The 27,459-nt window shown below is 33.9% G+C and overlaps 1 protein-coding gene across 8 annotated transcripts in view; it reads left to right on the top strand.

Annotated features, from left to right (window-relative positions):
• Window positions 1-27,459, top strand: part of BIRC6 (baculoviral IAP repeat containing 6) — a 307,740-nt gene that overhangs the window by 125,682 nt on the left and 154,599 nt on the right. For 7 of the 8 annotated variants that reach the window (XR_002321676.2, XM_020972336.2, XM_020972335.2 and 4 more), the window contains exons 25-42: window positions 172-486; window positions 734-833; window positions 2,742-2,956; window positions 3,179-3,387; window positions 4,269-4,615; window positions 5,927-6,146; window positions 7,922-8,055; window positions 8,473-8,610; window positions 10,634-10,761; window positions 13,491-13,622; window positions 15,701-15,916; window positions 17,405-17,588; window positions 17,999-18,157; window positions 18,531-18,664; window positions 19,638-19,791; window positions 24,950-25,066; window positions 25,534-25,688; window positions 26,431-26,557. Coding sequence is in view for 7 of the 8 variants with exons in the window: in XM_020972336.2 (XP_020827995.1) it covers window positions 172-486; window positions 734-833; window positions 2,742-2,956; window positions 3,179-3,387; window positions 4,269-4,615; window positions 5,927-6,146; window positions 7,922-8,055; window positions 8,473-8,610; window positions 10,634-10,761; window positions 13,491-13,622; window positions 15,701-15,916; window positions 17,405-17,588; window positions 17,999-18,157; window positions 18,531-18,664; window positions 19,638-19,791; window positions 24,950-25,066; window positions 25,534-25,688; window positions 26,431-26,557 (3,184 nt within the window). In the remaining variant the exon portion in view is untranslated. The remainder of the gene's footprint in view (window positions 1-171; window positions 487-733; window positions 834-2,741; window positions 2,957-3,178; window positions 3,388-4,268; window positions 4,616-5,926; window positions 6,147-7,921; window positions 8,056-8,472; window positions 8,611-10,633; window positions 10,762-13,490; window positions 13,623-15,700; window positions 15,917-17,404; window positions 17,589-17,998; window positions 18,158-18,530; window positions 18,665-19,637; window positions 19,792-24,949; window positions 25,067-25,533; window positions 25,689-26,430; window positions 26,558-27,459) is intronic. The other variant, XM_020972340.2, reaches the window with a different exon arrangement.

Genomic DNA, 27,459 nt, shown 5'->3' with positions numbered 1-27,459 from the left:
ATTTTATATTTGACAATATTTGCTTTCTTGTCAACTTCATTTAACGAACAATTTATTTAAATCAAGGTTGGTGATGTAGTAGCTAAAATGTGTAACAATGCATTGTTTATCTTTAGTATATGCTCAAGCAAGTTTAATCCACATTTGCTGCCTTTGCTTATTTTTTTTCAGAAAGCTAAGTTGGAAGCCAAATTACATCAGACTACAGCAGCTGCTGCTGCTGCTGCATCAGCAGTGGGTCCTGTTCACAATTCTGTGCCTTCTAATCCAGTGGCAGCACCAGGATTCTTCATTCATCCATCTGATGTTATTCCACCTACTCCAAAAACAACTCCACTCTTCATGACTCCACCACTAACTCCACCAAATGAAGTTGTATCTGTTGTGATCAATGCAGAACTTGCACAGCTCTTTCCAGGCTCAGTTATTGATCCTCCCACCGTCAGTCTTGCTGCACATAATAAAAGTGCAAACAAATCTAGAACGGTAATTGATCATAGTTTTAAAAGACTAAATATTTTGATGGTCTAAGTATTCATAATTTTTAATAGAAAGCAATTTGATTCCAATTCTGTAACTAGATGGAAGCATACGTGAGGTATATCATAGTAAGTTGTGAATACATTAAAATGTAAATCAGTAAATTATATTGTGTAGCCCATCATTTTTTAAAAATGTTATTTTAACAGATTAGGCTAATCTTGAACATGTTTTCTCTCTTTGTCACTGTTAGACTCCACTTGGAACAGGCCTTGCTCTAGCAATTTCTCATGCTTCACATTTCCTACAGCCTCCACCCCACCAGTCTATTATTATAGAGCGAATGCATTCAGGTAACATATGTCTTTAAAGTATTAAACATTTCTATTTTGTCAATTGTTTTAAGATTTAATATATTAGACAATGAATTTTTATAATAATTTAATTTCCCTTTGGGTCTTTGTAAATAAATAGAATAAATCTGCTTTTGTATAGCCACAATTTTTAGAGATCAAGGAGGCTGGTTGAGTTTGGGCTGGTTGCTCACGCACGAAGCAGGGGCAGACAGTCTTTGGAGAGAGCTGACTTCATATCTATACAAACTTTGTTCATGAACAGATTTCAGGGAATAAAATTAAGAAAATGAAAGTTTGGTTTCACCTGATGGCTGATATTCTCACAGAATTCTGTCTTTTTGTATGGAAGGCAGCCTACTCAGTCCATCAACCCGTAAACATTCATCATGTGCCTACTGTGTGCTAAGCTCAGTGTTAACACTGGGACAATTCCTTGTGACAAGAGTAAAGAGCATATGTTTGAAACTTGAATGGACCTTCTAGTTCCTCCCCTTCGTTTTTACAGATAAGGAAAGTGAAGGTCCAGAGAGGGAAAGGGACTGGCTCAAGGTCACACAGGTATGAATTAGCAGAACTGGAATTAGAACATAAAGCCCTAACTCCAAATCTTACAATCTTTGTACCGTCCTGATGGAGAGCTGTGGGTAGTTGGGGCTTTGTTTACTCAGCGTTCCCATATCAGAATTTGTAGGCCCATTTAGTCAGCTTCTCTAGTTTACTGAGAAAGATTTAATCAAATTTTCCCACTGTATCTTGCTTATGTATTAGTAATAAGGTAGGCATTTTTTAACCTTAGAGTAATTTTTTAGGTTTCTGTGTTTCCTGTGACCTCAAATTATTTACTACTTTGCTTCTGGTAGTACTATATATGGTCTCCTGAAAGAATCAACTGGTATACCAACATGAGAATATGATAAGAGAAACTCACATTTCTCAGACTCCTCTCTTTTGGGGGTAGAATTCAGGACTTTGGCTGTTTTTTTTCTTTGTCTGTGCCAAATTATGTTCATCAAGCAGATTTAATAGCTAGGATAGAAAATGTTTATAAGTTTATAACTTTGTTAAACATGCAGCTATTGCTCATGTATGTGTTAAAAAAGTTAATATATCTGCAAGTGTATATAGAATTGCCACACAATTAGTACAAGAAAAATATAGCAAGCATATTTTATTTCAGTTGAATTCTTTGAAAATGATGATCCATACAATGATGGTTGGGTTGTAGGAAAATGTACAATGCAGGTTAGTAGAAGATAGTTATAATGCTACTTAATCACAACATAAAATATTTTAAAATGGTAAAGAAGTTGAAAAGTGATCTGCAGAACTATGAAAATATTTGTCTTTTAAAAATGCTGGATACAATTTGTTACCTTTTTACATGCTAAATACCCACAGTAGGTTTTAAGTTCCTTGAGGGTAAGGATTTGTCTTTCCAGTCTTTGTGTACTCACCTTCTTGGATATAGTAGGTGCTAAATAAATGTTGTTTGAATTTAATTAGATTCAGACATTTTATTTGCTAAAACTATGTTATTGTTCTATTTTAAACCTGGTCTTAAGCCAGAAGGATTTTGCTTTTGGTTCTTAATTAGTTTGCATCAATTGCTTTCCTACAAAATAAGGATAATATTCTTCCAGATCTCTCTTATATAGTTAAGAATGTATGCAGTTGCCTCCTCAGCAGTAATCTTACTCTTAAGAAGTTAAAATTATTTAGCTTTTCAATTGGAAAATAAGTCTGTCATAGGCTTCGGAGAATTATTTATTGAAAACTTTTACAGCTTATTAAATAGTTTTATACAATTTCTTCTTAAAATAATTCTCTAAGCTTTCCTTTAGTGGATCTTTTATTTGATTGATTGGCATGTGGTGTTTTCAGACAACTGTGCTTCCTTTTTTATAGGAGCAAGGAGATTTGTAACCTTAGATTTTGGCAGACCCGTACTCTTGACGGATGTATTGATTCCCACATGTGGAGACTTGGCCTCTTTATCAATTGACATCTGGACATTAGGAGAAGAGGTGGATGGAAGGCGATTGGTAGTAGCTACAGATATTAGCACCCATTCATTAATTCTTCATGACTTAATACCACCTCCTGTATGCAGGTTTATGAAGGTAAAAAAAAATACTTGAAGGAAATTAAAAAGAAGGGGAAATAATTTGTTTTAATTTTATTACATTTTCCCATGGAACTAAATGAACTATTTGTTCCATGAATGTTTCTGGCAACCTATATTAAGTATTATACTGGTAATCAATTAAAGCCTTATTATATATTTATTCAAATGCTATTTTTCTAAAATGTTTATTGTGGCAGGTATTTGTTTTTCCTTTCAGATCACTGTCATTGGTCGGTATGGCAGTACAAATGCTAGAGCGAAAATACCATTAGGATTTTATTATGGTCACACCTATATCTTGCCTTGGGAGAGTGAACTGAAGTTGATGCATGATCCTTTAAGAGGAGAAAGTGAATCTTCAAATCAACCAGAAATAGATCAGCATTTAGCAATGATGATTGCCTTGCAAGAAGACATACAATGCAGGTTAGTGGGGGATATTTGAAGTGTTACTTAATACTAAAATAAAATACTGGGGTGAATGAATGAATGAGCATTTACTAAGTATTTAATGTGTCCCAACCATTTTGATAAGTGGTGTAAATGTACAAAAAGAAAAATAAGGTGATCCCTGTTCTCAAGGAGCTTATGCTATATTTGAGCAAAGACAATACATAAAATAAAGTTAGTTGTGTGGCAGATTGTAAGGCTCAGAAATCTTTATGTTATATCAGTAGATCTGTTGTTTGGTGTCTGAGGGGTATGGAGGCAGGAGATATGGTAAGACCTAGAGCAGATTTGTCAAACTTAATACCTGAGGAGCGCTCAACGAAACTCCTGAATGTTGAACCAGATTAAAATAAAGTTGGGAAATGTTCAACGAAGTAAGTAGTTATGTAAGTAGCCAGTCCATCCAGTTGGCTAGTGGGCAGTGAGGACCCAGGGGAGGAATTAATGGAAGAGTAAGGTGTAGTAGCTGGCCTAGATGATGGGGGAACCAAATGAAGGTAAGGAGAGAAGAATGTTTGCATGGTGGTACTTTTATCTGGTACGTGTTTGTATGAAGAAAAATATATTGCTTCAATGTAAAAAAAAAGGAAAGGAAGGAGAGAAACAGTATGTATTACATGGTTACAGAAATAAATCGGACATTTTGTTTAAGGAGTCTTTCATTATGATGTTCATTTTCATTTATTTTCTTTGGTATTGATAACTTTAGCATATGTTCTTTGTGGTTTGGTTCTTTGTAATTCTTTGTACAAAGAATTAAACCACAAAGAACATATGCTAAAGTTATTGTTTTTCACTTGTGTAATTAATGTAATTAATATGCACAAAATATTTTACTTTGTGTTTTTCCTTCATAGGTACAATTTAGCTTGTCATAGACTGGAAACCCTTTTGCAGAGTATTGATCTTCCTCCTCTCAACAGTGCCAATAATGCGCAGTATTTTCTGCGAAAGCCAGATAAGGCAGTTGAAGAAGACACTAGAGTATTTTCAGCCTACCAAGACTGTATTCAGTTGCAACTTCAACTCAATTTGGCTCATCATGCAGTACAAAGGCTCAAAGTAGCATTGGGTGCAAGCAGGAAGACCTTAAGAGAACTTCCTGAAGCTAAAGATTTAATTCAGATGTCCTCCACTGAGCAGTTACGCACAATCATCAGATATCTCCTAGATACTTTACTTAGTCTCCTTCATTCCTCCAATGGTGTGTTTATTTGATTTACTTTATCAGTACCTTTGGGAGCGTGGTTACTTTGTCCTTTAGTATTGGAGCTATAGCTTAGGTATGAATAATTTGGGGACCTGTTCTGGCTAAATGAGAATGTAATTATACATGGTAATATTTATTATTCTTTTATTTCATTTCATTGGTAAATGTTTACATAGAGGTTTTCATTGTTCTTTTTGGTAGTTGTAGGTTTCTGCATTCTTTGTCTTTGTGTCTGTGAACTGTGTTATACAAATTGGTAAATATCTGAAAGTTTACATATTAACTCCATTGTTCCAATATGTTATCCTTATAATCAAATTACTTTCATGTAGATTATTGAAAACACCATTTTGAAAAATTTGAAGACATAGTCTATGCCCTCTTCTGAAATTTTCATGTCTTTAATCATCAACTTATTATTCCTTACCCAAACTATTATGGTAGGTTCTGGATTGATTTCCCTTCTTCATATCTTGTTCCAAGATTTCCCAGTCCTTTACATAGCTACCAAAGTGAGTTTTTGACAGCACAGATTTGATCATGTGACTCCTCTAGTCAATATATTCCTGTGATTCCTTATTTCCTCTCAGATTAAATATAAATTCACCATATTTGCCATCTTAACCCTTTCACACTCTGTTCCCAACCTACCTTTCCAGGCTTATTACACATTTATTTTCCTTTGTGCACTTTGCAGTTTTAGCTAAATTACACTTCTTACTCTTTCATGTACTCGATTTTCTATCTCCATGCCTTTACACTGCCTCTTCCATGCCTTGAATTATAATGTAATCCTTTCTCACCTCCTTGTCATGGAGTTCCAATTTCCTTCATGATTCAAGCTAATGCATCTTTTTAGACATGAAGCCTTTTGTAATCTCTCCAGCCTCTAATGTCTCCTCAAAATTATCCGCTTATGTCTTTCATACATATTTAACTGTGCATATTATTTTCCCTCATATATGTAAACACCTTGAAGGACAGATTACCTCACATTTTCTTTGTATCCCCACATTTCAGCACAAGCTTAGTATGTGATAGACACTTAATAAGTGCTAGTTTGATTTATTGACTAATACTACTTCCCTTTTCTTTCCAAAAGCAATCAAGAAATACAACATGGAAGCAGAATTGAACGTGATTTTTTTAAAGAAATTTATTAGATCTGATCAAGTAATAACATTTGCAAAAAAAATTTTTTTTAATTGTGCTAGGCTGCAGTCATATAAAGAACATTTTAAAAAACATTATTACTTTAAAATTTCTTTTTATTGAGAAACCAGTATTGTTTCCTTCTTTTAACAGGACACTCTGTTCCTGCAGTTTTGCAAAACACGTTTCATGCACAGGCATGTGAAGAGCTGTTTAAACATCTGTGCATAAGTGGAACCCCAAAGATACGTTTGCACACTGGTCTTCTACTTGTTCAGCTCTGTGGTGGTGAAAGATGGTGGGGGCAGTTTCTTTCCAATGTTCTTCAGGAATTGTACAATTCAGAGCAACTTCTGATCTTTCCTCAGGACAGGTAGGTTAGGAGTTTGGGCATTTCTATTGTAAGTAGAGTCCATTTGGTTTATTTTCAGTGGTTTCATGTAGGTAGACTATATGGGAACTGAGGATAGGGTGAAAGAATCACTTAGTACATTAGAAATTAAGATTAACAAATATCACAACTTCTGGTCTTTTAAAACATTGCTTAAACCTTGAGTTAGGGCTGATGAGACTCCCCAAAATTGGTAATCTTAGGCATCAAGAGGAAGGAGATACATTTCCTGGTTTTTCAGGTCAGACTGCTCATCATTCATTCCTGCTGCCCTATGGGGGTGCAGAGATAAAAACTATGCTTTCCAGTGAAAAAACCCATCTTTGGCTGTAATTACAATGATTGTTCTTCCTCTTTTTGAATTGCTGACAGGAAGAAACATAAAAAGTTGGAATTTTTAATAAAGCAAAATAAATATACACTGAAATATTAAACATGTATCGCATCCCTCACCTCATGAGTCTATGTACCCTAACATAATAGTACAAAACATGATATAATTAAAAAGTTTAATTTTGGAAGTAAGACTGTTATATGTTGTCCCCTTTGTGACTGACACAGGGAAGCTTATTGTCAGAGCCCCCTTTTTTTTATCCTGTTCTTTACTGCATGCAGTTACTCCAGAAAGCAAACTGGAATATGAAAAGGTAAACTCCTCTGATTAGCTTTCACTGACCTCTAGGACCCAGCCCCAGCCTATATTAACAGTCTGATTAGATATTACTCCCTGTCCTGTAATCCAAATTCCAGCACCAACAGGCAAGTGGTTATAAAGTACAATAACAGAATAAACTAATTTTCTTGTTTCTATCATTAGAATTACTCTTTTTTGAATTGCTCAATTTTAAGAGCTTAGAGTCACATTAGCTATTGGATTAGCAATTAGGAGACATAATTTTTGGTGTCAGTTCTGCTAATGACCAGTTGTTGTGACCTTGAGCTAGTTACTTTCATTATTTGTGAACCATGAGTTCTAATTCTGTATGTTATACAGCATACATCATATTTCCTGGAAAGTTGTTTCCTAATATTAAGGGGTTTTGCCTTAGGAAATTTAGTTATCTTAGCCTATGTAACCTATGGCTTGTTCACTATCCAGTTTTGCTATCTTTAGTGCAAACTATGTAAATTATGTTTAGCTGATATGTAGAAATATGTTTTTAAATCTAACTTTGATATTCACAGGTATATGTTAGCAGAGATATCAAAATGCCCAGGATTCTGTTTCATTTTCTGTTTTTTCCTTTATTACTTTATCAGCTAACTAGGGTAAACTTTGCTTTCTTCTCTTTATTTATATTGTTCTAAATTACTGACCTTGGATCAAATTAGACCAAATTAGATCAAATTTAGACCAAATTGCTTTTTTTAAATGCATTTCCTTAATAGATTTCATGTTCTTTCCTAAATTATAGTTGTAGTCTACTTTTAGTCATAAAGTATATGCAACTTCTTTGCTGAAAGGAGCCTTAAAAGTCATGTAGCACACCCTCTTCTGTTAACATTTGGGGAACCTGAAAAACTGTTCTAGGAAGTGACTTAGCAAGTTGCATGGCTTGCAAGGATCAGGGTTGGAATTTGAATCCTGGTCTTCTAGACTTTAAGTTCATTTTACACCAGTTATACAGTTTGTCTTTCATTGTTTTTGGGACTGATTATGTCAAATTGTCATGTACGAAATAGATATACCAAGAAAACTTAGTAGAAAAAGTGATAATTATTGGTCTTGTGTGTACTATGCGATTTTTTTTTTTTAGGGTTTTTATGTTGCTTTCCTGCATTGGCCAAAGATCACTTAGTAACAGTGGAGTCTTGGAAAGCTTGCTTAATCTCCTGGATAATTTACTGTCACCTCTTCAACCACATTTGCCCATGCACAGACACACAGAAGGTATTGCTTATTTTAATGATCAGATACTTTAGTATTTGTAATAATACATTATAATACAGTGTGTATTCAGGATATTGCCAGAAGCCATATTCATGACTCAGACTAAAGGAAACGGCAATTAATAATATTGTTCCCTTTCTTATCTATCAGTTTTTATTCTTGGAAAGGGAAATTTGTTAAGTTATTGACAATATATTTCTATGAACATTTTTTGCTTTGAAGTATGGTGATAATTTGTTCACTTTGCTTCACACTTTTCAGTTCTTTTATCAATAAAAAATATATATATATATATATATATGTTGTCTCTTTTATCTTTAACTTTTCAAAAACATTATTAACTGTATTATTTGATAAGTCTAAAATCTCAGTTTTTTTGTTTGTTTTCTTCCTTTGTCTTTTGTCTTCCTTTTGTAGGAGTATTGGATATTCCCATGATCAGTTGGGTTGTAATGCTGGTGTCTAGATTGCTAGATTATGTTGCAACCATTGAAGATGAGGCAGCAACTGCTAAGAAACCTTTGAATGGTAAAGAAAGGGAGAGGTTTCTGACAGGTATGAAATGTTTACATTAATATGTTAGGGGGAATATAATGGTGATTTTAGAGTTACTCAGCACTCCAAACTGGATCTGAGAACTTAAATATAAACTTCATTGTTGAAAATTTGGGTTAATAAAATTTGATCATGATCCTGCAGTACACATTTTAGTAGTGAGTTTAATGGAAAATAGATCCTTCTGTAAGGGGGACCATTAGTTAAAACAATTGTTATTCTAAAAAAGCAAATGGAAGCAATTTAGTAAAACTAAGCACTACGTATGTTCTACAGTTAAGTAAAACTAAGCACAAAGTAAGGCTTATAGTAGGTGCCATAGTCTGCACCTGTAGTTCCCTACCTCTGTTAAAAAGGGTCTCCTCTTTCCTTTGTTGATCTAATTGTTATATATTCTTTTTGTTGCCAATAGTAAATTTTGAGGTGAAGATGGGAGGCAGTGTTGTATACTGGGAATAATGTTGAATTTGGAACCAGAGGGCCTTATTTTGAATCCTGACTACCATTTTGTGTTGTGGACTGTGTTAACTCTGTAACTACACACAAGTCACTGAAGTTTCTTCATCAGTAAAATGAGTTGTTTTTGAATAGATAACCTCTGTTACCTTAACTACCACATAGTTTCAATCTCTAAACAATAGGAATTGAGATTATAAATCTCTATTCCCAGTGGTATTGGGAGAGAAATTGGGGATGTCAGTAGAAATATACAATTTAAGAGACGTTCCTCACTGGTTTCTAGATTGTGTTCCTGAGACTAGGAAGAATGGTGAAGACAGATCATGCACCAACTTTTTTACTCTCTTGTTTGCTTATGATAAATATGGCAAACAATAAAATTTATACCCTTCCACAAATAAAGGCAAAAACAGGGAAGCAGTTATAGTAGTAAACAGTACTTTAAATTATAGTGCAAAATTTAATGCTTTGCAGTTCCATTCATAGATTTTAAAGAAATACTGTGTCTTCCTCATGTAAGAAAAAAATTCGTCTTCCTCCTTTGGAAAGGAGCATTATACTAACATGTTAAATTTGAGCCTTCCTCCAGACCGTTAGTTGAAGTATTACTGCACTGTAGAGAACATTTATAGTAGACAACTGATAACATGTCTTCCTTACCATAGTGTAGTACAGTGGTGTCAGACTCAAATAGAAATGAGTTCCTATGGATTGCATATTGACTTTGAACACCACAAATTGACAGTGTGTTGTATTGCATGTTTATTTGTTAAACATTTTTAATGTGGTTTGGGCAACCCTTGGGAGTTTTGGGTACTGAATGTGAGCCCCCTTGAATTTGATATTTTTAGTATAGTGGAAAGAGCACTGGAATAGAATTTAGTATTCCAAAGTTATATTTTTGACTCTGCTGCTAAGAAGCTTAGTGAAGTCGTATCATTTCTCAGGTCTTGATTTTGCTCTTTTCCAAACTGAAACCTTGATCGTCTTCTGTAAAGCCTTCTGAAAAATTATGTGATTCCCTTCAAAATCTGCAGTAGTGTATTTGGGAAATTATTTCAAGCATCTTCTTCATCTTTGCGAAAGGAAATATTGCTTATGAAGCTCTAGATTGTTCTTCAAGTTGGGCATTTTGCTCTTAACCTAATGATTCTATGTTGAAGAAATTTTGAATGGCTATTTGAGTGACATTTTTATCAAACTAGCTAATTCTATTTAAAGCCTGTAGAAATTTTAGAGATTAATGAGACATCTAATATGATAATATACTGCAACTAAGGCAAACAATTAGTAAATCATTACTCGAAGTTATTTACGAGTTGAAGGATGATACAAATGTTTTCTACAGACGGGAAAGTCATGTTGTCTTTTTAGTAAAATTCTAGCAAATTACTATTTCCCTTTAAGAATTTTTAAAAAATTCCTTCCCCTTCTTTTCTCCTGCTACGTGCACTTCTCTATGCTTACTTAAAATTTTAACTTTATAATGCCTGCATTATTTACATGTTTCCTAAGAGCATTCATCAGTAACCATTAATGAGGTTTTTTTCCTCCCCTGAGTTAGGTCACCAGTGGAGCTTCATTAACAATAGCCTGCATACCCAAACCCTAAATCGATCTTCCAAAGGCAACAGTAGTCTTGACAGATTATATTCCAGAAAGATCAGAAAGCAGCTTGTTCATCATAAACAGGTAATTTTCAAAGTTTTTAAACTTTAAGCCCTTTTAAAACTTTTGGTTGTTTCATAAACACTTAATTTTTTAAAAAAATTACTCAGCTTTAGTAGCCAGGGGTGGGGAATCTGTGGCCTTGAAGCCTCATGTGGCCCTCTAGGTCCTCAAGTATGGCCCTTTGACTGACTCCAAACTTCACAGAACAAATCCTCTTGATAAAGGGATGTATTCTGTAAAACTTGGACTCAGTCAAAAGGCCTGGAGGCTGCAGGTTCCCCACCCCTGAACCTCACCCCTGAACTGGCCATTATTCTCCCACTGGCTGTTGCTCAGAATTTTCTATTTTGATCTTCCACTTATTCCTCAGTTATGGAGCAGAGATTCTTTTGGGAATGTTTACTTGCCCACCCCATGGACCTTATTGTGCACTTCATTTTGTGTTTGTAAAAACTGCAGTTAACTTTGAGTAGCGCTGATTTTTGTCCATTTTAGGAGTGATAGATTCTTAGTAGTTATCTAATATTCTGTTTACATGCATATTAGTCACATTGGCATAATAGTAAGATATTTAAAATAGATTTTGGGAATGGATTTTCTTAATAGTAACATTGGCTTAAACTTAATTTGAGTGTCTTGAAAAGGATGGACTTGTAGACTGTATTTACAACATTCTAGTAAGGGAACACGAAGGATAACTATGCATATATCTTATTGTGGAAAGGGGAAGAAGGAAGAAAAGGGAATAACTATTTATATAAAGTATATTATGTGTGAGACACTGTGCTAAACACTTTACACATATTATCTATCTCCTTTGATGTTGACAACTGCCCTGGGAGGTAGATGTTGTTATTATACTCTATTTACAGTTGAGGAAACTGAGGGAAGCATAGAGGTTATGTGACTCACTCAGTCACATAGCTAGTAAGTAGTAAGTATATGAGTTCTGATTCCAAACCCAGTACTGTATCTACTGCACCACATAATTGTAACCTTTAGCTAACTGATGTCCCCAATGTAAATACGTCTAAATACCAGCAACATTTTAGAACCATCCCCCAAATCATGAAGTGTCTCTGTGTCCTAAGGATCCATCGGACCTTTCCAAATGATTTGCAGCTGATACCTTCCATATATGCTGTCTGCTCCGTTAGAATGTGAACTGCTTTGTAGCAGGGACTGTTTTTTTTTCTCTTTATATCTCTAGCACTTAGCACAGTGCTTTACACATAGTAAGTGCTTAGCAGATTACTTTTGTCATTCTTCTTTTTACTGGTCTACCTGTGATTTCTGTTATTTGAAGCCACATATCTCTGTGAATAGAACCCTGTGATAAAGTATAGTTTACCAAGGAGAGAATAATTTTCATTGAAATGTAATGGCTGAATTCTTGAGGACAATTACAACCTGGAAAATGATAGGTGACAAAGTCACTATTTAATTCAACAAGCATTTATTAAGCAGATGCAAGGCAAATAAAGATAAAAATAAAGCAAAACCTATGCTTGAGAAGCTTATAGTCAACTATAGGGAGTGACAAATATGGAGCTAAATAAATAAAAAATAGATTCAGAGTAAATGAATGGTAATTTCCTAGGATTAGAGGGAAATTCTCAGATTCACAGGTTCAGGAACTCCATTTTCCAGATTCTCACAGGCTATTACATTCTGGTTAATTGATTCATGGTGACAAAACACCCAACAAACCAATTTTTTTTAACCAGTACGCTACATTTTAAAATTCAAATGGAGGTATATATACCTTTCTGTTAATGGGGAAACTCCATATGCTTTATCCAGGACACTACCTTCTCAGTATCTAGGTATTTGGGGAACTTAAATAGTGCTTGGGAGATTGAATTACCAGTAAGAACATTGCTTGGTGAGCTCAAAATCTTAGCAAAGGGAATTGAATAATCTCTTAGGATAGTTTCGTTCAGGTAAATTGAAGTAGTTTTTTCTTCTTAACTAAATAGTTTCTCTTTCTGGTGAGTGGGAAAACATGTCAGTGTAATCTCCCCATATTTATTTTTCTAGCCCATCACTAGAACTTTCATTACTATATTAATTGTTGTAAAACGTTGTTACATTAGACTTTCAAAAATTATGGGTTTTTAAGAGGACTGGGTTTTTAGAGCATTGACTGATACTTGGATTCTATCCTGAAATCTATAAGGAAATTTGAGAGTTGCTTCAATCTCATTAGTGATGGCTTCATCAAGTATTTTTTTAGGTATATTCTGGGTATTTCTTCAGATGACTGTTTGCATTGTTGTTTTTTGATTCTTGTACCGTTTTAAAGCAATTTCAGAATATAACATTATTATATAGCAGCTAGGTGGCGCAGTGGATAGAGCACAGGGCTGGAGTCAGGAAGACGTGAGTTCAATTGCGGCCTCAGACACTCACTAGCTGTGTCACCCTGGACAAGTCACTTATCCTGTCTGCCTCAGTTCCCTCAACTGTAAAATGGGGACAATAATAGCACCTACCTCCCAAGGTTGTTGTAGGGACCAAATGAGGTAATATTTGTAAGAGTGCTTAGCACAGATTAAGTGCTATGTGAATGTTAGCTTTAGCTGTACATATATATTTTATACTTCTTTGCAACTATTGCAATCTTAAATGAACAATTTGCATGTGAATAGAGTATTCTATACAATTTTTATTGGAAGCTTTGGCCCCAGTGTAGAAGAATGCTGTATTTCTGTGGCTTATATTTTTATTTGTTAATTTTTATTTTTTAGCAACTTAATTTATTAAAATCAAAACAGAAGGCATTGGTGGAACAGATGGAAAAAGAGAAAATACAAAGCAACAAAGGATCATCGTACAAACTTTTGGTAGAGCAGGCAAAACTAAAGCAGGCTACATCAAAGGTATTGTGATCTTACAGCTTTTAATTTAAAAGCCTACCTACTTCACGAAAAGTAGTTTTTCATTTTATTCTTTTAAATAATTGATTCCTGAGCTTTTGATCCATGCCAGTCATCACTATTCATTTAATTCACCAGTCACTTGAAACTCTAGCTTGTTAGTTGTCTTTTCACTGAACTCGCTTGTAGGACCTTAAATCAGATCCTATGTAAAAGCATTTTGATAATTGCATAGTTTTAATCTGATCTTGAATTTCATAATTGATATATTTCTGCCTTGGTCTTTGCTTCCTTAATTGTTATGAAACTATTTCAGCAATAGAGCATTAGGTTATGGTCAGAAATTAGTAGCCTACCCTCAAACCTGTTGTGCACAATACCTTTCTGGAGTATTAAGCATGGAAAGTGAATAAGCATTTTTTGAAAATAAGTATAGTGTTAAGTGCTTTTACAAGTATTACCTAATTTGATCCTTACAACAACCTTGGGAGGTAGGTACTATTATTGTCCGCATTTCATAGTTGAGGAAACTGAGGCAGACAGATGATAAGTGACTTGTCCAGGGTGACACAACTGGTGAGTGTCTGAGGCCAGATTTCAACACAGGTCTTCCTGACTCTAGGCCCAATGCTGTATCCACCGCGCCACCTAGCTGCTATCTTACTCTTTAGAAGCATTGGTGCAGGGAATTATTGAATTACTAGGAATAAATTTTTGTTTTACAAGTTATTTTTGAGGGGAAGAATTGTTATATTGTGAATTAAAGGAGAAAATAATGAATCAGGCTTCTCAGAAGTTTCCTAAATTTTTTAAAAAGACAACTAGCGATAACTTTAAGTCAAGTTGCCCTACTTTGGATTTACTTTTTAAAGCTTATTTCCCTTAAAACTTCTCAATTATTAATTAAAAATAATACATGTTTTTGAAATCTAAATCTTTTATGTACTTTACCTACCCAAAATATGAAGGGGGGGGTGGTGTGTGTGCGCATGTGTATACACATATATATGTACACACATATATACATGTAATGCAAATGTATTTGTTTCAAAGTAATTAAAGGACTTTATTCATTATCCTAGAAATTAAAAAAAGGAATGAATCCAGAATAATAGTTACTCTACCTATGAGTTATTTGTTCCTGTGTATATGCTCTTTACACCAAAATATGGAAACAAACAAGGAATCTTAAAAAGTGTTATCAGTCTTTTGATTTTTCATACATTAGTTATTCCATGAAAGTAATACAAATAATTTTTAGGCTCTTACAAGAGCTAAAATGTGATGGTTAGAATGAAAAAGCCACAAGTGTTGCCTAATCTATGGGTCTAAGTGACTTGAGTTCTTGTGGCCAACCAATAGACTAAAACTAAACCACTGACCCCATCTCTTTTAAGATTTTGGATGATCTGTTTTGTGACACTTAAAAGCAATCCCATGTAACATGTTATTTCATAGCAATTAGTCATCAATACATCATAACCCAGTTTCACTCTGACATTGTAAAACTCTTAGCAGCAATTTGAGTTTCTTTGAGCCCTAATGACATTGACTCTCTTCACTAATTTTTAGGTTACTGTCATTTATAATGTTGTTCCTGTAGTATTAACCCCCGCTTCAAATTGTTTTGTACAGTTTCACTTAGTTGGGTATGAGCAGGAGGGAGAGGAGAAGAAAGGCATTGTGGGAGGTTTGATAATATATTTGTGTGCCCATCAGCATAATTCTAATATGGCTTTGCTGTGTGGCAAAAAAAAAGGTTATTCTTGTTCCTGCTGGTTGTTTCCATGTAACTTGTATTGACATTCTGTATTTTATATATTTAATTACATCAAACTTAGTTACTGGTCTGTCATATTTGTTTTAATATTTGAGTATTGTCCCTATGAGCAGATTAATTGCAGTTCAGTTTTCCCTAGAATTTGATAGTCCTATGTCTTTGAAATTTTTTCCTACAGAAATTATCAAGGTTTGTTTTACATTTTGTGCCTGATTTTAATTTTATATGCAAAATTAGACTGAAATAGCTTAGTTAAGAAAATGTTAGTGTGATGTAAAAATTTTTTAAATTCTCTGTGCAGCACTTTAAGGATTTAATTCGTTTACGTCGCACTGCGGAATGGCCTCGCTCTACATTAGACACAGAAGTCTCAACCACAAAAGAAAGCCCAGAAATAGAACCCCTTCCATTTACTTTGGCCCATGAACGGTGCATCTCTGTAGTTCAGAAACTTCTTCTCTTTCTTCTCTCCATGGATTTTACTTGTCATGCAGATCTCCTTTTGTTTATTTGTAAGGTAAAAATGTTTCATTTACATTTAAAAAAAACTTGTAAGGGGAATGGGCATAGTAGAATCATTAGAAGAATGAGATTTCTTAGAAATTGGTAGAAAACAGTAAGTTGTTATAAAATAAATAGTGATAATAGAAGTCATACTAATATTTAAGATTCAGAAATTGCTTTATAGTTTACTAAATGCTTAACTCTCAACTCAGTACAATAGGTAGGATATAAGGTATTATTACTCACATTTTATAGATTGGGAAACTGAAATTAAGCCTCTCAGCCATACTATATGACTTGCTCAAAGTTACCCAGGCAGAAAATGCCACGGCTAAGATTTGAATCCAGGGGGCAGCTAGGTGGCGCAGTGGATAGAGCACTGGCCCTGAAGTCAGGAGGACCTGAGTTCAAATGCAGCCTCAGACCAAACACTTGACACTTAACTAGCTGTGTGACCCTGGGCAAGTCACTTAACCCCATTGCCAAAACACAAAAACAAAAACAAAAGATTTGAATCCAGGTCCCAAGTCTTTGTTTTACCATTGTGCCACTCTGCCAATCAAAAAGGAAAAATAATATATCAGTCATTTTAAATTTAAATTTTAGATACCCTGTGATTTCATCTGTACAAGCAACTCCCAGTTAGGAACTCCTTCATCTACCAGTTTGACTTTACACCTTGTCTGCAACTTAGAGAGTTGCCTGAAGCTGCAGAGAGGGGAAGAGTCTTATCCCCAATCACAGTCAGTATGAGTTAGATGATGGATGTCAACACAGGTCTTCCTGACTGTAAAGCCAATTCTATTTCTGCCATTCTGTGCTGGCTGCCTTTCTGTACACATTGTTGTACACTCTCTTCTTGTTCACTTTCCCTTTATCTCTCTTACATATCTTGTCTCATCTCTTTTTTGCTCATCTTTTTTTTCCTCTCGTCTCATTATCTACTTGTCTCTCCCTTTTGAACATCTGCTTACCCCCAACACCTTTCCTCTTTCTTTATTTTACAACAGTCTTACAGTATTACAAGTATCACTTTGTTACAGATAAGGAAATGAGGCTCAAGGCTTACAGCTCTCTTGAGTGATTATCTTTAGAAGGCCATAATTGACTTTGATGCCATAAAATAGTGAAATAAAACTGTCTTTTACTGTGGAAAAATGTTTTCCCCTTTCATTCAGTTTTTTAAAAAAGTTTTATTCACAGTGCTCTTTTGAATGCATTTTGTTTAGCAATTCATTTAAAGCAATTCAAATAGAGAATAAAAATTGAAATAATGGAAACTTTCTTAGGTTTGTACAACTTAAAGATCTAGGAATAATCATTCCAGACATGTGTTGGCCCAAAATCTTAATACTTAAGAAAGTATGTTTCTTAAAGGTTAATTTGAGAAGAAAATACATTTTAAATTTCTCAGAAGGGTTATTTTATAAACTGAAATTGGATTGTTGATACAGTTTTTACTTTCTAGATGCTTATTTATGTTTCCCAAAATTTATTAAAGGTCCTTGCAAGAATTGCAAATGCCACTCGGCCAACAATTCATTTGTGTGAAATTGTAAATGAGCCTCAACTGGAAAGACTCTTATTACTTATGGTTGGAACTGACTTTAATAGAGGAGATATATCCTGGGGTGGTGCTTGGGCTCAGTATTCCTTGAGTTGTATGTTACAGGACATCTTAGCGGGTAAGTTAGAATTTCTTTTTCTCAGGTGGCACATTTAATTTGTACTTGAAAAAATTATTTTAACTCTAAAACAACTGTTAAGTATTATTCATTGGCTTTTATAATATAATTCGGAGATTACATTTGTAATTTATTTCAAGAGAGTCCTTTTAATGCATGTATATCACAAAAACTACTTGAAGATTATGTTGACAGTGATTATTACCTGTATATTTAAATGTTGCATCAGGATTTCCTTGAGCATTACAAACTCATGTAAAAATTATTCATAGAAAATAATGAGCTAGATTATATATAGTGGATAGTATTGGCATTTTTCATTATGGAAACCTAAAGAGAATGGCTTAATTTGTTTTAAAATTTGTTGTTAGAAAAATATTGCTTGTGAGAGATTGTGACTTTATTCACAGGAGAGTTGTTAGCACCAATTGCTGCTGAAGCTATGGAAGAAGGGGCAGTAGGAGAAGATGTAGGAACAACAACAACTGGTGACTCTGATGATTCTCTTCAACAGTCTTCAGTTCAATTGCTAGAAACTATTGATGAACCTCTGACCCATGACATCACAGGTGAATAAATATATTTATATTTTGTAATAGTTTTGCTTCTTAAATTAGTATGGGGATTTTGATATTTTATGTTATTAAGTACAATAGAAAAATCCAAATTTTAAAAATACTCTAAATAGGGACTATAACCAGAAATATGGGCATTTAAAAGGCTTTTATGTCCTTTTTGAAATTACATTGTAATAAAAATTTCAAATTAGGAGTACTTCATATATAGTTTTTTTAGCTGGCAAGTTTTAAATTTGTTTATATTTTTAAGCTAAATTTCAGGTAATTCATTATAACTTAGAACATTGTAACATTCATTTATTACGTTTATAACATCATAACATCCATTTATAACATTATAAAATTATAACAAATTGAATAATAGGTGCTCCCCCTCTTTCATCTTTGGAGAAAGATAAAGAAATTGACCTCGAATTATTACAAGATCTGATGGAAGTTGACATTGATCCTTTAGATATCGATTTGGAAAAAGATCCTCTTGCAGCAAAAGTGTTCAAGGTATGGCATTCTTTAAATATTTAAATTAATTTGTAGGAATTTTTTTTGGGAGGGGGGTGAGGTGATTGGGGTTAAGTGACTTGCCCAGAGTCACACAGCTAGTGAGTGTTATATGTCTGAGGCCGGATTTGAACTCAGGTCTTCCTGACTCTAGGGCTGGTGCTCTATCCACTGTGCCCCCAAGCTGCCCCAGTAGGGATTTTTTTTTTTAACCAGTCAGTGTTTGTTTAATGTCCCTTATATACTGAAAAATAAATGTTTGAATCCGCAACATACGTCATTGTTTATACAATTTTCAGCATTAAGTATTACAGAATTCCATGAGCTGTTGACTTGAAATGATACGTAAGTTGTAAAGTCAATATAATAAATTAATAACAGTATTTCTTACAAATTGTCAACAATAATAAAACTTTCTGTGGAGGGAAAAATGATAATTGTTTTCAGAGAGTTTAATTGGTTTCACTAAATGAGAATAGTATTCATAATTGTTGCTGCATTCCGAATTAGCAGTATGTAAACTAAGAATTAGGTAATTATTATAGTACAGTGTTGTTTTGGTTGAGTACAGATTAGATTATTCCACATTTGAATTTTTAGAATGAAAGACTTAGATAACAAAACAAAATAATTTTGTTACATAAAATGGGTAATTCTTAAACATTTTGAAAATAGTTTTAATTTTGCCTATAGATTAAAGGTGCAGTTGCTTAATATTTGGTATGAGAAGTAGAATTACTGAATTTAAATATATACTAGATACTGTTTATAACCAGTTTGCCTAAGTGTGAGGGGTGCTGTGTGTTTGAGAAATGTAAATCTCAGGAACTTTTATGTCATCATGGAATTTGTGAATAGATGGTACTAACTGGATGGAATTAATTATAAATTATGACACAGTAGATAGAAAAGTTCACCAAAGTGAATGGGAAAAAATGACCCACATTCTCTTCTCTTTTTTCATTTTTTCAAGCCTATAAGCAGCACATGGTACGATTATTGGGGTGCTGATTATGGCACCTACAATTATAACCCTTACATTGGAGGTCTTGGAATCCCTGTAGCAAAACCACCAGCAACCACAGAAAAAAATGGATCACAGACTGTTAGTGTGTCTGTTTCTCAGGGTAAGTATAATGTTTTGTTTTGGTTTTTTGGCTAGTGAAATATAATGTGAATGAGTAGAACTTTTGAGATGACTGGAAGGTTTCCTAAGACTTTTTGTCTCATGTGATAGAAGAATCTGTGATGTCATCAGTAGTGGGAAACTGCCTCTATTAATTTATATGAAAAAAAACATTTCTGACTTAGAAGATAAATCCAAAATCAGACTGCAAGTATCTGTAGTCAAAGTTGAATGTCAGTATTCCTGATCACAATCCCAGTGGTATCACTGCAAAAACCATCCTATATCTTTTATTTAGTAAATCGTAGGAGTATTATTTGCCAGCTCTAAAACTAGTAAGACTTTGATTTTATTTCCTTTAACCTTTTGTGCAGTTGTAAGTAGAAAACAAAAATAATTCATAACATAAGTACGATTTTGGATACTTATCTTAGATGTATCTCTCCTCCAACTGCTTAGGAACTTTTTAATAAACCAGTTTTGATTTACTTTGTTCATCAATTATTTTCACCCCTGTTTTAAAGAGTATGTGTATTGAATAACGTTTTATAAAACATTTGGGGCCATTTCATTAAATTAGAAACATAGAATAAAGGTTTTATCCTGCTGCCTTTTGACAGCTTTAATAAAACTCCAAAAGTAGGTGAAAGGATTATAAATATAATTTAATTTAAATGGGAACTGATGAAAGAATAAAGGAAGTACCCTTTTTTAACACAGCATTCCTGCTTGTTAGTAGTTATTGAGCTACTGACACTATGATAACAAAATAATAATAACAGGCAAAGGAAAAAAAAAAGAATGAACATGTACAGTTTAACTTGAGGTTAATTTTGGTGAGTGAGCCTGCAAATTCATTTCATTGATGTCAGTGTTCATTGTATATAGCCTTACTTCAATCTTTATTTCAGAAATTAAGTAAATGAAATGGAAACTGGAGGTCATTTGAGAGTACACTGGGGTGTACTGTGATGAGTATGATTTTGTTGTTCTTTTAGCAGACATTTGGAGATTCATCTGTTTATTCTTCTGCTTGTCCGGATCTAAAAATTGGGCCCCAAATGGCCCTTATCCAAGTAACTGCCTACTAAATAAGCTGGCTGGGGTTTTTAGGAGCACTTTGGATAGGAATATGGCAAAATCTGGCTATACCCTCTAGAGATTTGATTTAACTTTTGTTCTTTGAAACTCTTAAACAGTTATTGTCTGCAGTTCATTTGACAAGCAGGTATAGCTTTTTGATTTCTTTACACTTTGCTTTTCAGCTGTTTTGATTTTTCTGTTGACATTTATTTTTTACGTGTGAAAGTATTGACTTCTCAAAATGAAAACTTGTTAAGTGTACATTTCGTGATTATGGTTTATTTTTTTTTCAACCAGCAACATAAAGCATAATTCCTTGTACTTAAGCAATGATCCGTAATTTTCAAAAAATTATGTAATTTGGTTTACATTTTTTAATTAGAAAATTTTTGTTTGAATGTCCATAAAGTCTAAAGTATTCCCTAATGATTCTACCACAATGTTCACTCATAGACATCTATTAAGATGACATACAAGGATTATGTTGAGTGTTTGGCTTTTAAAGTCCTTCATAACCTGATTACTTCTTACCTTTCCAATTGTCTTACACTTTACTCCCTTCCCTCTTTTCTGTGTTTCAGAAACACTAGACTTGCTATTAGTCCTTCCAGATACTTTATTTTTTAATTCAGAACATTTTCTTTTGGTTGTTTCCCATGGCTAAAATTTTCTCCCTCTTCATTTCTGCCCTTTGGTTTCTTTTCAGGTCTTATCCTTATTCTTACGCGCTTATCTGTAGTAGCTATGTGACTATGCAATTTATCTGAACTTTGTTTGCTTCAGTTTCCTCAACTGTAAAATGAAGATATTTATAGCACCTACATTCCAGGGTTGTTGTAAGGGTCAAATGAGACAGTGTTTGTGAAGTGCTTAGCGCAGTGTGTGGTACAAGGAAAGTACTATATAAATGCTTATTCCCTCTTTTCCTCTACCCCTCCCCAACCAAAATCTCACCTTCTGCAAAAAGCGTTCCCCAATTCCACTTAATGCTTGTGCCTTCAATCTGCTGATTATTTTCAGTTTACCCTTCATTATATCTTGTTCGTATGTATATACTTGTAGATTGTCTCCGCATTTAGATTGAGCTTCTTGGGAGCGGGGGATTTTTTTGCCTTTGTTTCTTTCTCCAGCAATTAATAAAGCTATTGGCACATAGTAGACACTTGAAAATGCTTCTTGACTTGACTTAACTGATAATAGTACATGAAGCCTTTCCTGTTAAGAATTTTGCAGTTTTTAAGGAAACAGGCTTACGCATCGTAAATTAATACCACTGTTGTCCATTATTCCTAAAGTAAATTTTTGTTGCCTTTTAAAGTAGCCTTTTTGTACTTTGTTGTTATTTTGGTTATGCTTAGTATATCTTATTTCTTCAAAATTTTTTTTCTTCTTTCCTTCATAATGGGTGGGTGAAGGATGGGAGGGAGAGAATTTGAAACTCAAAATTTTTAAAAAATGAATGCTAAAAATAAATAATAAAATTTTTAAAGATTAGAATTTTGTCCTTTCTTGTAATTTTACAGATCAGTTCTTTATTGTTATTTACATTTACTTATATTTTGTTAGTGATTTTATGTTCTAGTCATTTTGTGCAGACTATTTAAAATATTTTTTCCTACATAGCAAATATTTGTCACTATATGTGATACGTATATAGCGCTTCTATGACTAATTTTGAAGATATTTTTTTTTTGAGAAATTGTTTTTTCTGTCCTTTGGCCACTCATATGCAGATTGTGGTTTGTTAACATTTTCCATACTTAAACTTACCAGGTATAATTTTACTCTTTGAGTATTTAAAGATTCATTTGAGATTGTGGTGTACTGCATTATTTAGCAGCCCTTATGAATCCTTGAGATAATAGAGGTGTTAAGAAACTGAGCTTTTCCTTATTTAATAGTTTGGAATTATAGTGGGGTTTCCCAAATGTCATCCACTTTGATCTTTTTCATCTACTCAGGTTATGTCTCTGTTCATTATCCTTCTGTATTGGGCTAGCTCAGTGGGCTTTCTACCAGATGCTTCATCTTTCGGGCTTTTGCCACAGAGCTGCCAAAGTGAATTTCTTAAAGCATGTCTGACCTTGTCAGTCTCATACTTTAAAAAGCTCTCTAATGGCTCCGTCTTCCTTCTTGAGTAAAATGCAAATTGTTTTTGTATTTAAATTCTTTAATGAGTTGTCTCCTGCCTGTCTTTCAAGACTTCTTAAATATCACTTCCCTGTAGATACTCTGTGGTTCACCTTAGTGACCTAATTTGGCCAGAGCTTGAATGCATTTGCTCTTTGCTTTGCCCTTAAGGATCCTTAGATTTTTTTGTAAGCTTAGCTGAAATACTTCATCCTAAAAAATTCATTTTCTGGTTCATTCTGTTTTTTATTTCCCTTCTTTCCCCATTGATTTACTTATTATATGTGCACATTTCCCACTATATAATGTGAGCTCCTTGAAATAATGATCTATTTTATTTTTGTCTCTAAGGCCTAGTGTATAGGACGTGCTTAATACATTTTGAATTGATTATTTTGCATTCTTTATCGTTTTTTGTTTTGTTTTTCCTATGAGTTGGTGAACCAACTTTGGTTTCACTGAAGTTGGTTTTCATTGAGGAGGCTTAAAAACAATCAGCACAGTGTCATCCAAAAATAGATTGTTAGGATAACTTCATTATATATTGAGGAAATTCTTATATTTTGTCTTGAAGAACGTTAGTACTTGTGATGTGGGCAAAAAATACCTTGATGAACATAGCTCATCCAGTCTAATGTGTGCAGGACACTAAGTAAGGTACTGGAATATGATCGGAAAAATCAATCACTTGCTTTTCACAAGATGCTCATAGTCTTTTTGGGGAGATACCATGTATATATTTAGAATATACATGAAGTGTGTGTGTGTGTGTGTATGTAATTTAATATTGATCCTCAGAGGACTCTTTGTTGGATATTCTCTGCTTGCATCTATCAAGAAACTTTTTGTCATCCTTACATATATATGGAGACTACTTATTTACCACATCCTTTAAGGTTGTCTTTTATCCTACTATACAAAATTCTTATTTATAGTCAACAAAGAATAAATCTATCTGGAACCTTTCAGTTTGCTGTAATTATATATATATATATATATATATATATATATATCTTCATATTTTCTAACTGATTCTGTGTACCAAGTACTGTGTTAAGCACTAGATAGAACCATCCCTGCAGGAGATTACTTTCTTAACGGGGAGACACCATTTAGATAATTATAGTTAGCATTTATATAGTGCTTGCAATGTGGCAGGCACTGTGCAGAATATTTTGCAAGTGTTATCTCATTTGATCTTCATAACGATCTTGCAAGGTAGTTGCTATTATTGTTCCCTTTTCACAGATGACGAAACTGGGACAAAAAGAGAGTCAGTGACTTGCCCAGAGTCACACTAATAAGTGTTTGAGAACAGAATTGAAATAGGTCTTCCTGACTGCATGTCAAGTACCATGGAGCTGCACTGGCAACTTCTGTAGTAAGAGCTATTCAGAGAATATTAAAGGAGCCAAAGTAGATATGAGATGAATAGGGCTTTAAAAAATTCTGCAGTAAACAGTTTTCATCAACACATCTTCCACATTAAATACTATGTGTGCAATATGAGGAAGTGTAAATGACACGTAAGATGAAATGGGGAGAGTAAATGAACCTTATCAGTCTGAGGAAGAACTCCATAAATTATGTTATGTGGAAACAAATTAAGAATAGTGTGGAATTGGGGCAGCTAGGTGGCACAGTGGGTAGAGCGCCATCCCTGAAGTCAGGAGAACCTGAGTTCAAATGTGACCTCAGACCAAACATTTGACGCTTACTAGCTATGGGACCCTGGGCAAGTCACTTAACCCCAATTGCTAAAAAAAAGAAAAAAGAATGGTGTGAAATGTTTACAGTTTTATCCTATGGACAATGATAACTTTTGATCTAAAAAATATGGATAGCGTAGCTTTTATCATTATAAATGTTACAGTATTTGTTTCATTTTTGCTATTTATTTCTCTTTTCTTAAATTGCAGTTCTTTTCTCCTTTGACTTTTTTGTAGCTCTGGATGCACGTCTAGAGGTTGGACTTGAACAGCAGGCAGAGCTTATGTTGAAAATGATGTCTACTTTGGAAGCGGATTCTATTTTGCAGGCATTAACAAACACATCTCCGACATGTAACTAAAAACTATTTTATACTATCATTTTTAAAACTTTGCTAGGTTTGCTGCCTTTAAATCTTTGCAAACCAGTTGTCTTTCATTTTATCTAAAGTTAAACATAAATTCTTCCTGAGTAGTGTTGCTTTCTGAAGCTCAAATTTAATACTTTATTCGGCCACACAGTCAGTAAGTGCTCATTCAGTGTTGATGGTATAAGTCAGATGTTTATAAACTCTTATTCTTGTTTATGCTTTATCTTGTGCACTAGAATTATATACAGGAAGGGATTTAAAGAGTGTTTAGTTCAGCACCATTCCTTCAGTCAGGTAAATGCATACATTTGTCATTGCAATCTTTCTAGGTAGTTTTTATGTCACACTGTCATTTAACTTTATGTGTATGTATGTCCAAGAGAATCATCTTGTTCTCAAATTTAAGTTTATTTCCTTTTGAAATCATGGAAGTATTGGTTTAATTTTCAGTTTCCCAGTCTCCCACTGGAACAGATGATTCATTATTACGGGGGTTCCAGGCAGCCAACCCAACCAACCAGCTGATAATTCAGTTGTCCTCCATCCCCATGCTGAGTACTTGCTTCAACAAACTTTTTTCCATGCTCCAAGTTCATCATGTTCAGGTATGCACTGAGAACACATGAAATTATAATTTTTTGCTTTATGCATTCATTTAGGAAAAGTAATTATTTGTAGAAGTAAAGATTTGATGTTAGAGTGTTGGGGAGAAAGGTTTATAGAAAAAGTATTTTGACGTTTAAGTAAATGTATCAAAATTCAAGACAGGCTTAATTTTTCTGTAATAACTGTGCATATGGGACTATGCATAGGTTGATAAAGTGCTAGACCTGGAGTCAGGAAGACTCATTTTCACAAGTTCAGATGTGGCCTCTGTCATTGTGTGACTTTTGTGGTCCTCGACAAGTCACATAACCCTGTTTGCCTCAGTTCCTCATCTTTAAAATGAGTTGGAGAAGGAAATTGCAAACTACTCCAGTATCTTTTCCAAGAAAACCCCAAATGGGGCCATGAAGATTTGGAGTCAACTGAAAAACAGCTGAACAACAGCCTGTGCGTGTAGTTACCTAAGTGGGGATGTGTATAGGTTTTTTTCTAGTATAGTTTTAGGACTAAGATTATTCTTTTGTGTTTATGCTACTGTATAGCATTAGGATCAGATTTTAAAACATTTATGTTTAGAAATTTTAATAAATTGTGTGTAACTAATCTAGGAAATAAGGTGTCAGGAGTAAATGTTAAGCTGGAATATAATTATTTATGTAATCTCTGTGTTTCATTTTTAAAAAATTATACTGTTGGCTGTACCAATCTTTTTAAGTTTCATTTTTAATATTTACTTTTTAGTTGGAGTCCCTTCTACAATTATGGCTTACATTAAGTCTAAATTCTAATTCCTCTGGGAATAAAGAACATGGAGCTGATGTTTTCTTATATAATGCTAATCGGACACCTGTCATATCTTTGAATCAAGGTAAAAGAGCTATCAAGACTAAAGTAGCACCTTACACAAATAAAGGGTGTCTTACTGAAGTTTTGTGCTTTAATTTCAAAAGTATAAATGCCACAACCATGTGTATAAATACTATAATTTGCAGAAGAAAAAATTTGAAAGGCTAATTACCTAAATTTTTGAAATATTGATGTTTATTTTTAAAATTCAGCATAACCACTGTCTCTGGTTGACTTTTGAACTTTGTAGAACTTTTATTAGCTGCTTTTCCTAGCCTTAAGATGTTGCAAAGAATGAGGTTTTGTTGTGTAAATGACAGTTTTAATGTGACCCTACAAGATCTACTGTAAATGGATCAGGCAGCTGTGGTAGTACAGAAGGTGACCTCCTTAGCCAATCCACCATTGTGAGAAAGTGTCAATCCAGAAATTAACACACATACATAAGAATAGAATGTACCTTGTTAAAATAAAAAGGTTATTATTCAAAAACTGATTGTGTATTAAAGAAATGTAAATAACAAGTTTGTTGTGTTTATACAACCAAAGTTATTAAAGCTTAAAACTGCACTCACTTTTGGGGCATCTTGTATAACTGCTGCATTGTAACTGCCTTGAAAGAAGGGAGTGTTGGGGCAGCTAGGTGGTGCAGTAGATAGAGTACTGGTCCTGGAGTCAGGAGGACCTGAGTTCAAATTCAGTCTCAGACTAGATATTTGACACTTAACCCTAGTTGCCTTGCCAAAAAAAAAAGAAAAGGAAAGGAAAAAAAAAACGAAATAAGGCGAGGGTTCTTTTTCATCTTTGCATCCCCATTATATAGCACAGAATTTTGGCATATAGTTGGTGCTAGAAAATATGTATGTTTTCATTGTTTTATTTTTATATTGCATATATTAGCATCTTGTGGCATATTATCATGGG

Source organism: Phascolarctos cinereus, unplaced genomic scaffold (genome assembly GCF_003287225.1).
Source record: "Phascolarctos cinereus isolate Bilbo 61053 unplaced genomic scaffold, phaCin_HiC Scaffold_2;HRSCAF=192, whole genome shotgun sequence".
Classification (NCBI taxonomy): domain Eukaryota; kingdom Metazoa; phylum Chordata; class Mammalia; order Diprotodontia; family Phascolarctidae; genus Phascolarctos; species Phascolarctos cinereus.
Note: the sequence above shows the minus strand (reverse complement) of the source record. Positions and strands in the feature narration are given on the sequence as shown.